Below are 13,237 nucleotides of genomic sequence, written 5' to 3'. Positions count from 1 at the left end.
TACCTGGTGGAAACAGTGTTACATCGAACAGGTTTTCACGTGAAACCGGACTGATAAAGTTGAGAATAGTGGTTAGAGTTCAATGTTTCAAAGTTGAGATCAACATGATAAAAGTCAACATCCGGGCCAGCATACCTAGGTGAGCCCCATATGGGGAAAAGGAGGGGAGACTATATGGGTCCAATATGGGTTTGTCTGCGGTTTCCATGGTGAGCCCACATGGGTTTGCCCATGTAGGGCTACAGCCCACATGTGCGCAGCTACATATACTGCAGCTTCTGTGTCAGATTTAATATGAATGAATTTATAATTTTAAAAAAAACCCGGTGGATCTGGCACAAAGTATTGCATTTTCTCTTAAGTGTTGTGTTCCCTCAAAAAAGCAAATACGCCCTGGTCTATTTTGGATACAGTCACAAATTTCAATGTAAAATTTTCTAATAAAGAGCTTCAGTGAAAACATGTTGACAGCTGCCGTAAGGTGCCACGGGCTTCTGGGTAAGATGCCACAGGCTGCTGTGACCTCATTCTATCTGTTTCGGATAGAATGTAGCATATGAAAAACTTTATTTCAAACAAATAGAAATAAAACATATCTTAATTAAAACATAATCCTCATACATATTTAAATATTCAGCTGGTGTTCCGACTTAGCAGAGAAAGATAGAACACCTGCACTGATTGCATGTCAGAAGGGACCTCTTATGTGACAGCTGATAATAGCTACCACTAGGTGCCACTACTTGGTGGCCAAAGTATGTCAGAGCTGACAATTCTAGAGTGACATTATGTTCAGCATGGTTCCATCACAGTGCACAATTTCCCAAGAAAGTAATAAACCAGGTATCCACTATAACTTTCAGTTTTTGAAGATAATGCAATTTTTTTGGAAACATGTTATCATAGTTTTCTGAAAATGCCTGTTAAACAGTTTTAAATTAAGAGTTATTACTAGAGATATGCCGATCAGGTTTTTTTCTGCCGATTCCGATCACCCATGAGGGCCGATCACCGATACCGATCACATAATTATTATTTTTTTAATCATGAGCACTACTGGTTACATTATGTGGAAAAAGGAATCATGAATTCACCTTAATTTAGACAAAAACTTGTTTTTAATAACTTTTTCCAAGAAGAAAACAAAACAAAACAGACATTGTGCAAATTGTACTGGTATCGATATACTATCTGTAACAGACTGAAAACATACGAAGGCTCTGAAGAGGCTAAATAATGCAGAGTCAAAATAAAACCTCTCAACATTGCCAAAAAATTAAAGTATAAAACTTAACATTCAAAGGCAAAAACAGGTTCCATTACAATAAACAATCCTGAGTTACTGAATGAAAACTTCCTGATAGCATGGCGGCTAGCTGATTACTGCTAGCTCTGATTGGCTGTTTCTGACTGAGCGGAGTAATTATGCAGAACAGGGAGGAGATCGATTATTTTTTTCAGAGATTATCTGTCTCATTTTAGGACAGCAAAAGTTTTAATACGTATGTAAAAATTATTTTTTTAAGTTAGATGCTGCAGCTTTAAGCAGAGATTTGGTATGAGAGTCACTAGGTGGAGCAGAAGCGGCGCTCCGTCTGTCAAATATTACCTGTAGCGTAGCAGCGGTTCAACAGTGAGAGCAACCAGCGTCTTACATCGCAGCTCGAAGACTTAAATAATTTTGCGGGTTATTTGTTTAGCTTTCTGACCGTCATGCTAATCCGGGTGAGTGTTTGTAGCTGTGCGCTGCTTTACCTGCTATCTGATCCTCCGTATGTCTTTTTTACTGCAGTGAGCCTCGATGTAGCCAAACTCCGTCAAGTATGGCATTGTTTTTATGTCGTATTAGATTCGTTGTGTTGATGCCCAAGTGAAAAAAAAGTATACTTTAGTATATTTCAAACATACTTAAATTTGTGAAAGTACACTTTAAGTATACTAAGTATTAAGTGTACTACCTATAAGTATATCTGAAGTAAACTAAAAGTATACTTGTACCAATTTTGAAATTAGAACTTTAAACACACTTAAACATAATTGTACCAAAATACACTTTTAATATATTAAATAAAAGTATGCTTTAAGTGAAGAAAATATATATTTGCCCAAGTCTAAATATACACTTGCTCAAGTATATTTAAAATATATTTTGTGTATATTTTAAAATATATGCTCAAAATAGAATTTTTTAAAATTCACTTAACACTACTTTAGATTATTATTTTCAGTATGTTTTAAATTACATTTCAGTGTAAATTTTAGGCTAACAAAGTATGCCTTTTTTGATTTCCTTTATTTAACCAGGTGAACCCCGTTGAGATCCAGATCTCATTTTCAAGAGGACTGATTACAACTTAAAACTAATTAATACATATACAGAAGTATGTCTTTTAGTGCGTTTAATGTAATATGTAGGCATACTTTTTAAGTACCTAAAAAGTATGAATTTTTAAGTGCCTTAATAATCTTTCAATATTTATTAAAATTGCATACAATAAAAAATTATAATCATGATGTAATGTTTAAAAAAGTACCCAATTAATTTTCAGATGTATGATTTAAGATCTATAATCAACTGCATTAGCTCCAGTTCACACTCCAGACCAGATGGTGGCGGTATTGCACACTTTCATTTTTTTTTTTTTAAACGCCATAAAGAGAAGAAAAAACTTGAACGCAGGGAACAGACGCTGTTCAAATTTGCCATTTTTACTCGCATTATATTGCCTTAAAAGTCGAGGGCCTTGACAGTAGTTACTAATTTTGGTAAATTCAAGCTGGTGACGTCCTAGTCCGAGTTAGACGACAACACAACTAGACAACAGCTGATGGAAATGAAATTGTGTCACAAAAGGAGCCCGGAGGGACGAAGGATGCTAACGTGTTGCTAGCTAGCGGTAAGTTTGCTTATTAATTATCTTCATCTAATTATAAACAGTGCAGTAAAGATATACGTTGGTTTCATAAATAATTATTTTATCAATTTTATTGTGACTTTTATGATTATTACTATAGCAATCATTCAACTTCGTGTTATAAATGCATGGAGGCTCTGTTTGTTGCGACTTATATTTTTATTCATAAACTTAACCTGGTTTTAATTAAGCTCCTTATGACAGAGAGACTTTGATATTGTGAGGTTGTTGTTATAACTTGTTCATCAATGTTTTAATCTTCAACATATGTTTGCAGTCTAAGTAAATGAAAATGAAAGATGAAGCCAGAGAGATCAGGTGTTAGAAAACTTAAAGACTTTCCTGTCTCAGAAGAAGCTCTGGCTCCACCAGATCAACAACCAGCTCTGAGGATGAACCTCCACATCGTCTTCATGATGCAAGTTTGTTTTTGTTTTTTCAATGAGGAGCTAGCTACATTTTCAACAACAAAAACTGCTGTGTTACCAACACCAAGTGCTTAATAAACATGATTTGATTTAAAGACAACTGGACAGAATTTTTCTCCTTGTTAATCTAACATTTCTCCTTCATACATTTTATTTGTTGTTGGCTTTCAGGGCCCTGTGATGGACTGGTGACCTGTCCATGGTGAACCCTGCCTCTCATCTAATGGCTGCTGGAGATGGGCACCACCAGCCCCCCTCACCACCCTGCAAGGATCAGCGTGTTCAGATCATGAATGGAAAGATTTTACGGTAGTTTGTCTCCTTAAGTCCACACTTAAAGCAGCTTCATAGTTAATGCCAACATCAGCTGAATTTATGATACTGCTGATTATTTATCTACTTCTAACATAAACAGGCAAAGACATCCAGAAATGTTTTTACCCCCCAGGCATCGGGTCCCAATCATCATCAGTTCTGATGATGTCACATACATGGCAAGTCCATAACGTCTTAAAATTGTAAGTATTATTTTTTTATTTGCCATTTTTCTGTACATGTTAAATACAAATGCTTTCTGTTTAATTGCTCTATTGTTCTTTTTTTTGTAGGTTTCTTTTTTGTAGGTGCAGTGAACGGGAATGTTCTGTCGTTGATCCTCACTTTCATTTTTTATTGTCACACTTAAGTTTTCATGTTCATTGTGTTCACTTTAGATGTGTAAACTGATCATTTATGTAAAGTTCATAAAGTTTTTAGTAAAATTGGACAATTTTAAAATGTCATTAATAAAACAAAATATTTGAATTACCTTGAACATCTTGTGTAATTAATCTTTCTATGTAATTGTAGCATAAAACAATGTAAGTACTGTAGTGTAATTATGTATGTAATGTACAAAGTAAAGACTTATGAGTAATTAAAATTGTACTTTATTAGCAATAGCAGTAAATCAAAAATAAAAATTAAGTGTAATTTAAATACATTACTTATATATTAGTAGTATATTTAAAATATATTAAAAGTATATTTTTAATATAATTCTATGACAGAATTAGTACACTCAATATAAAAATGAAGCTGTTGAATATTACAGATAATATTCAAGTATACCAAGTACAACTTGAAGTTGTTCCAAAAAAGTATGGTGAAGTATACTAAGTATACTAAAAGTTGTAATTTTATACAACTTAAGTACTACTAAAGTATACGAAGTATAAAATTAGTTGTTCCAAAATAGTACAGTTTAAGTACATCAATCAAAGTATGCTAAAGTATGTCAAAATTTAGTATACTAAAGCATACTTTTTTTTTACTTGGGTGCATTTTGACGTGCTTCACCCCCGAGGTAATTGTCCGCTGCAACACGCAAACTTCCCTATTCACTCAGAGCGTTATAAATCCACACGACATCGCTTAGGATTTGTTGCTGCGCGTTTGCACAGAGTGAAGGAATGAGGAGACCAGCTGCACAGGCAGGCTGCGAAATGAGATGCAGGTGATCGGTTTGTGTGATCGGCAACAAGAGACCGTGATCGGCGATCACCAATCATACACTTTTTCACGGAAATCGGTCGATTATGATCGGTGGCCGATCGATCTGCACACCTCTAGTTATTACTTGTTATAATTGAATATATTTAATATCTGCTATTTTTCATTAATTGGGAAGTTTATTCCAGATTTTGCTGCATAAATTAAGGTTTCTTCTTGTTTGTTTCTGGTTCTGGACATTGTCATGAAAATTTTCTTAAAATCAGAACAACAAAATGCATTTCAACAGCATTTTCAAGGCAGCAGGATGACTTTCACTTTCAAGTCAAACCACCTTAAATTTTTTTACATTGAAGTAAGTCAAAACACAAGGTATGTACACCTCAAAAACTTTGACAATATGTGAATCCTAAGCAGCATTAAGAACAAAGGTGTTATATATTTTGGGAAACAAAAATTACTTTGGGTTCCAAAACTTAAGATGCAAATGCTTTTTTAAATGAAAATTGTGCAGTTTGCATATTATTTTCTTTGGTAGATATGTTTCAACATTTTTTAAAGCTTATGTCACAAAGTATATGCATAGTAATTTATTTGTCAATATTTATTGACAAATAAAATACTTTGACAAAGTAAATACTTTAAACAGCAATAACCTACATTTTAAGTTTTCAATAGTCAAGAACGAAAATCTTTGTGTATTATAAAACCCCTCCCTGAAATCATTTGAAATCTCATGTAAGATTCATGTTTAGTCAACGTGTGAATTTACTACACCAGAATCAAAGAAAATATTATTCCTCCATGACAATTAAATTAAATCAATTAAATTCCGTCAAAAATAAGGTGTTAAATGGATAATTAAACAATACAAGTACCATTGAAAAAAAAAGTATAAACAGGCCTCTTTAAAATCTATGGATGTGAACGTTTTCCACCAGCTGTCTGATTGTCAGCATGTGGAATGACCTCTCCACAATTGAGTTGTTGAACAGGGACAGATCGAGAATTTCCGATAGGAGGTCTCATTCCTCCTGTTTTTGGGGACCAGGAAAAACTCTGCATTTTCTTCTCTCTGGGGAACCGTGGAAATAGCACCTTTCGCAACCAGTTCCTGCAGCTCTGACATGAGAGCAGAGTTCTGCTCTGGAGGTGGTAGAAGCATCTCCACGATCCCCTTGAAAGGCGCAGGCCTGCCTCCAAACTGCAGTATGTAACCCCTGCTGATTAGCCGATCCATCCACCAGTCCAAGGAACATGCACGCGCCACTCTGAATAATGTTTATTGCTCTAGATTTCTCAAATCACTGTTTTTATGCAGCCATTAAAAAATTAGGAAAGTTAAATATTCAGTTCTTTATTACTGGTTTTCTCAATCACTTTGGTGCATTTCTCAGAACACAATTAAAATTCTCAAAACTACTTATTCAGTCTCCAAATCAAACTGTCATTTGTGCACACCAAGAAGCAGTTTCCTGCTCTGAAAGGAGCAGGAAACTGCAGGAAAAGCAACTTGCAAATGCTTTTGTACATCATCTAAGTTACTGTGTGTATTCTCTGCCTTTTCCTACACTTTCAGCTGCTTTTGTCATGTTGATCAAAATGTATTGTATGGGTCTCTGTTGAATAGTCTTGACCTCAACTACAAGTTGTCATAATATGTTAGTCATATATTTTGATATTTCTTTTAGACTTGTTTTTCTAAATCTGTCCTGAACTGGTGAATTTTGAGTTTCTCTAACAGAGGTAAATGGGTGAAGCATGAGATCAACCAATGACAATCCAGTTTTCTGAAATAGATTGAAGGTGCATCTCATAAACCATCAAATGCCAAGTATACATGAAGAACAACTAATGTTACATTTCTGGTGATGGAAGGTCAAGGATTTGGACAGGGTCAACAGCCAGAAAGAAAAAGAGGAAGAGAAGTGAGACTGTGGCGTAGAAGTTAGAAGGCAAAACAGAAAGAATCAGAAGAGGATGAGGCCAGTTTCCGTCACTCCATCAGCATCCTGTTGTGTGTCACAAGCTATTGTCTGATGATGCTGGAGTGACTCAGGGTCATTGTATGATTTGCAGAATGAAATACATCCTATTGAGTAACTTCAGTTCTAGTTTCCAGTGTGTTTACATGGCTTGCAAGTAACATTTACTTTATATTTATTTATTTTACTACTTTATTATTTATTACTCTCAGTTGGTCATGGCTGATGGAGGTTTTCTTCTTTACTGTCGCTACATGCATGAGCAATTGCTCTAAAGTCAACAACACAAATCAAGTGATTGTCTGCTGTTGCTACAGCCTTGTCCAGGAGGAGTGAATGCTGCAAGTCACTGACTCAATGAACCTGCTGGGTTTTGTTTGAAACTTTTTCAATCACTTTTTTTTTTTAATTGAGCTTACTGTACTGTTTGATAACTAGGATAAATTGGAATCTATGTAAAATGAATAGAAATGATTTTCTGTAAAATGTCTCAAGGCATTTGTTGTGAATTGGGATGATATAAATAAAACTGAATTGAATCGAATGGAAGTTTATTTGATAGCCTGTGGGTAATTGAAATAGCTTAGGCCAGTGTTACATTAAATTCCCTTGGTCTGACTCAATTTTGATCTTCCACCCCTCTGCTAGGCATTTGTCATCTCCTTCACATCAGACTTCATTCCTCGGATGGTCTACCAGTATATGTACAGCCCTGATGGCTCCTTGCATGGATTTGTCAACCATACGCTGTCCTACTTTAATGTCAGTCACTTTGAGCTTGGCAAAGAAACTATGGATCCAATGCCCTATGGCTATCCCATTGAAGTTTGCAGGTGAGCCTCAATCTTGTTTTGTGTCTTCACTGTTTACATCCACCAATTCTCTTCACTACTTTTTCTTCTGAAATTGAGTTACCATTACAACTATTACTCGATTACAACTTTTGAAGAATCTACCCACCTTTGTGGTAATGTAGTATTTACTTCTGAACTAGCAAAATTAGCATAGCTAATGTAGCTTTTATCTGCAAACTAAGACAGACATGTAGCCAATCAATCAATCAATCAATCAATCAAGCAATCAAATTTTATTTGCATAGCACATTTCAGCAGCAAGGCATTTCAAAGTGCTTCACATAATTAAAATAAAAACAGCATGTGACATAGAATAAACAGTGAGAAAGAGAAAGAGATTTAAAAAAAAAACATAATTAAAACGTAAACAGTGAGAAAGAAAAATAAAAAGCTGTAGAACTTTAGTTGAGACGCTGTCAACTGGGACTCCAACCCTTTGGACTTTAGTCAAAACACCGTTTGACAAGGACTCCAACCCTAATTTAGCCATAAGCAACTCTAAACAGGTGGGTTTTAAGTTGAGATTTAAAGGCACCCAGTGTTTCAGCTGTTTTACAGTTTTCTGGAAGTTTGTTCCAAATCTGTGGTGCATAGAAGCTGAATGCTGCTTCTCCTAATTTGGTTCTGGTTCTGAGGATGCAGAGCAGAACCAGAACCAGAAGATCTGAGGGGTCTAGACGGTTGGTACAGCAATAACAGATCTTTAATGTATTGTGGTGCTAAACCGTTCAGTGATTTATAACCTAACAACAGTATTTTAAAGTATATTCTTTGAGCTAGAGGGAGCCAGTGTAGGGACTTTAAAACTGGTGTTATGTGCTCCATCTTCCTGGTTTTAGTGAGAACGTGAGCAGCAGCGTTCTGGATCAGCTGCAGCTAGAGGATTGATTTATTAGTCAGACCTGTGAAGACGCTGTTGCAGTAATCAATCCGGCTGAAGATAAATGCATGGATGAGTTTCTCTAGATCGTACTGAGACATCAGTCCTCTAATCCTGGAAATGTTCTTCAGGTGATAGAAGGCCGACTTTGTGACTGTCTTAATGTGGCTCTGAAGGTTCAGGTCAGAGTCCATCACTACTCCCAGGTTTCGGGCTGATCGCTGGTTTTCAGTTGTAATAACTGAAGCTGAGCATTGATTGTAGTTTGTTCCTCTTTAGGTCCAAAGATAATAACTTCAGTTTTGTTTCTGTTCAGCCGGAGAAAGGTTTGGCACATCCACACATTTATCTGTTCTAAGCATCTATTCAGTGAACAGATGGGTTCAGGGTCACATGGTGACATCGTGATGTAGAGCTGTGTATCATCCACATAGTTATGGTAGCTGATCTTATTTCCCCTTATAACCTGAGCCAGTGGGAGCATATAAATATTGAAAAGAAGGAGTCCTAGGTTTGAACCTTGGGGTACCCCACATGTGACCTTTGACCTCTCTGATGAGAAGTTTCTGATTGAAACAAAGAAATCCCTGTTCTTTATGTAAGATTCAAACCAGTTGAGCACTGGACCGGAGAGTCCGACCCTACTTTCCAGTCAATTAAGTAAAATTTCATGGTCAACAGTGTCGAAGGCTGCACTGAGGTCCAACAGAACCAGCACTGTGGTTCTCCCACAGTCTATATTAATATGGATGTCATTGAACACTTAGACTAGGCCAGTCTCTGTGCTGTGGTGAGCACGAAAACCAGACTGGACGGAGTCAAAGCGATTCATTATTGTTAGGAAGTTATTTAATTGTTTAAAAACTGCTTTTTCAATAACTTTGCTGATGTATGGGAGGTTGGAGGTCGGCCTGTAATTCTGCAGTAGTGATTTGTCCAGATTGTTTTTTTTTCATCAGTGGTTTGATAACTGCTGTTTTCAAAGTCTGGTGGAAAACACCTGAAGAGAGCGATGAGTTACTATTTGGATCAGATCATTAGCAACGACAGGCAGGACTTTCTTAAAGAAATGTGTGGGTAGGACATCCAAACAGCAGGAACTGGAGCTTAATTGACTTATAATTTCTTCTAGGGTTTTATAATGAAGTAGTTGAAATTGGGTCATTTTTCCTGCATTTGTTTTGTTTGGGCACAGCATTGGTACTGGCTTTGGAGTGAATGTGCAGATTAATCCTCTGATCTTTTGAATTTTCTCTGAAAAGAAACTGGAGAACTTGTTGCAGGCGGCATTAGATTGAAATTCAGGTGGTAACGTCATAGGAGGGTCTGTGAGCCTGTCAACAGTAGCAAATAAAGCTCGAGCATTGTTAATGTTTTTGTTTATGACATCCGCAAAGAAAGCCTCTCTTGCATGTTTTAGTGTTGTGTGATAGTTACGTTGTCTTTCTTTATAGATGTCATAATAAACATGCAGTTGAGCTTTACGCCATTTCCGTTCGGCCCTACGGTAGAGTTGTCTTGCAGATTGAACTGTTTGTGCATTTCTCCATGGAGATTTCTTCCTACCAGTCACAACCTTCACTTTAATGGGGCAATATAATCAATGATATCTGAAAGTTTGCACTGGAAATCATCTACCAACTTATCTACATCATTATAGCTTAAGGGCAAGGAAGAAATGTGGATGTTACAACATGTACTTACTCTACCAGTCATCAGAACCTGTTATTCATGTGAAAAGTTCTGATGTCCTTTGCAAAGCTGTTGAAACACTGATTGTATTCGTCTATGGATTTCAGGCTGCTTAGCTCTTCCATGGTGTACGCACTCTATCTATATCGTAGAATGAGATCAGAGGCAGCTTGTCCATATCGTACATGTTTTTCCCTTTCTATCTTATATGGGTCGAACCTGACAGCAGCCATTCTGTTCATGTATCTTTCTCATGAGCCAAGTCTGGGAGGGTGTGGATGCTGCTGCACAGAAAGTTCATCAACACATCAGGAAACTAACAACCTCCATTAATGGGAGGCAGATCACTGTTATTGAAAAAAAAAGGAGGTTATTTTAGAGTCTTTTTTCACTTCAGAAATGTTCACTGGTAAAATAAAAATGTGAGATGGGAAAATGTGTTTGTCATGTAGTTGTATAATCATTCTGCACAATATTATTTTCCCAATAATTTTGTACATATAGATATTTTCATAAAAACAGAAAACCTCACTTTTAGTTTATTATTAAAGGTTCATGTATGAGGTTTATTGACATTTTTGGATTAACCAAACACTGTAATTGGTGATTAATAAAAATAATAATGGTGAAGACCTGATTCCACCTCTCAGTTCAAGGCAGACTCCAGTCCAGCCTTGATCTGAGTTTTCAACAGTGACTTTCTCATCACTGCTCTCCCATAAAGCTTTGACAGGTGAAGAAACTGAGGAACAGTTGTTGTCTTTTTTAAACAACAGTAAGTTCACTGATTATACCTTACTGCTACTATTCGTGTCTCCCAGGTACAAGGATTACAGAGAGCCTCCCTGGTCTCTAACACCATATGAGATCTCTAAAGAATTCTGGGCGGTGCTGGCTGTACGACTTGCATTTGTCATTGTTTTTCAGGTAACAAGAGACAGCAGGAATTTTTTTCTTTGCTAATAAATATTTTTCAGAACAATGCTAATGATATCTCATTTATTTTTAACATTTGTTATTTGCAAAGACCTAAGGAAATAGATCACAACATATAAAATCTAAAAGAAAATAATGTCAGCAGTAGAAATATTGGATGGATATAAAATATGCACATAAACTCACAGATTCCACACTGTTGTTATTGTTTATGTCCTAACATCTAACCCCCGCCCCAACTGAAAGGCTGTGACTTTGTAGTGCTGTGAAAAATGTACACATTTCTTCTGTTTTTGCTTTTTTGTCACATTAAATGTTTCAGACCACAAATTCTAACATCTGAACATGATTTTAAAAAAGCTGTGTTTAGGTCCTGTTTTTATTTACTTCACCCAGCTCATTGCTTCTATAGGACCTGGAGCACTTAATGAATTCATGACTTCTACTTTTGCTTAGATGATTAGTTAAACATGTTGGTCTAAATATAATTTTCCTATTAACTAAAATATCACGTTTTAGCTATACTACTTTATTTAGTACTGCTTGCTTAAAATAATTGAAGCTGTCTTATTCTCTAATCTCAAGCTTACTTTGCTTATTTTTCTTGAGGCAATGAGTTTGTATATTTTTTAAGTAAAGTGAACTAATTAGATTTTACAGTGTAGTTTAGGTTTAGTGGAACGTTACATTTTCTGATTATGACCAGGTTGGTTTGACTGAGTATTTTACACAGAATGCAAAAAAAACTGCTTTTCTGTTTACACAGGCTATCTTTGTTCTTATACCTTGCTTGATGATTTTCATTAATTATTTTTTTTATTCTTTGCCAGAATGTTGTGATGCTGATGAATGACATTGTTGACTGGCTAATCCCAGACATCCCCAAAGATATCAGCCAACAGATCCACAAGGAGAAAATTCTGCTGGTTGAACTCTTCATGAGACAAGAACAAGGAATGATCAATATACTTGAGAAAGGGGGGTCATCAAGCATCAAGGAAACCTACAGAAGAAGCAACAACAACAACAACAGCACAACGGCTCATCTGTTCTCTAAAGAGCAACCCAATGGCACCAAACAATTCTGAGTGTAGCAAGGATGTCTTCATTAATCAGTCTTAGCAAGTTAAAGCTTGCAGATAATATATTTTTTCATTATTCACTCAGGTCGTCCTGAAGTCACTGTTTCTGTTGATGTCTAAAACATTCCAACACCTTAAAGAGCAGCTGGTCTATCAGGTGTGAGAAAAGCAAGCTGTTCTCCATGTTCTGCATTTAAGAAAGTTTTATGATAGAAAATGTCAGTCCAAAACTTTTTCCTTAGCTTTTTTCGCTCATTATATTTGTATTCAACTGTGCATGCATAATAACATAAGAACATTTGCATATAAATCTATTAATGCTCATGAAGATGTCACAATTCGTATAAAATTTACAAATATGATAATAAAATAAGAACATGTTTAATCTTGTGTATGGATTTGCCTTTGTAGTTGGTACTAAAACTTTTTACAATGTAATTCATTTTAATTTTATAGATCTTCTAGTCACTTTATTACTTAAAATACTTTCAAATAACAGTGAATCAAATGGCAGCAACCCAGTGCATTTACTAATCCAGACAGGTGGAGATGATATGATGAGCTCAGCACAAAAACAAAGAAACTGTGGCTGACTATTGCATGGCTGATGCCAGACATTCTGGTCTGAGTTTTCAGAAACTATATTGAACTATTGAGATTTTCACTCAACCATATCTCACTCAGTTTGCTGTAAACAAGATGAAGCATGGATCTATTCTGCCTTGTTGTTCCATCCATCCATCCATCCATCCATCCATCCATCCATCCATCCATCCATCCATCCATCCATCCAGGCACGTGCAGAGGGGGGCGGGGGGGCTGGGGGTACTTGAGCACCTGCCCCTTTTGCTCCTTGCCCCCAAGTGCCCTTTTGGTCAATTTTGTTTGTTTTTTTTTGTTTGTTTTTTTGGGCATTATTATTTCCTAAGCCCTCTTCTGACATATAGTAACATGTACTAAAATTATTTGTTTTT

General features: G+C 36.1%; 1 protein-coding gene across 1 annotated transcript in view; it reads left to right on the top strand.

Annotated features, from left to right (window-relative positions):
- ano1b (anoctamin 1, calcium activated chloride channel b) overlaps positions 1-12,648 on the top strand; it is a 69,973-nt gene extending 57,325 nt beyond the window's left edge. Inside the window, exons 22-24 of the mRNA XM_088006668.1 lie at positions 7,468-7,652; positions 11,067-11,172; positions 12,012-12,648. Of these exons, the coding sequence (XP_087862794.1) occupies positions 7,468-7,652; positions 11,067-11,172; positions 12,012-12,269 (549 nt within the window). The 3' untranslated portion in view covers positions 12,270-12,648. The remainder of the gene's footprint in view (positions 1-7,467; positions 7,653-11,066; positions 11,173-12,011) is intronic.
- The last annotated feature ends 589 nt before the right edge of the window (positions 12,649-13,237 follow it).

Source organism: Poecilia mexicana, unplaced genomic scaffold (assembly GCF_051168715.1).
Source record: "Poecilia mexicana isolate PSO_F unplaced genomic scaffold, ASM5116871v1 scaffold_6, whole genome shotgun sequence".
In the NCBI taxonomy this organism is placed as follows: domain Eukaryota; kingdom Metazoa; phylum Chordata; class Actinopteri; order Cyprinodontiformes; family Poeciliidae; genus Poecilia; species Poecilia mexicana.
This window is presented reverse-complemented; position numbering and strand designations above follow the sequence as displayed.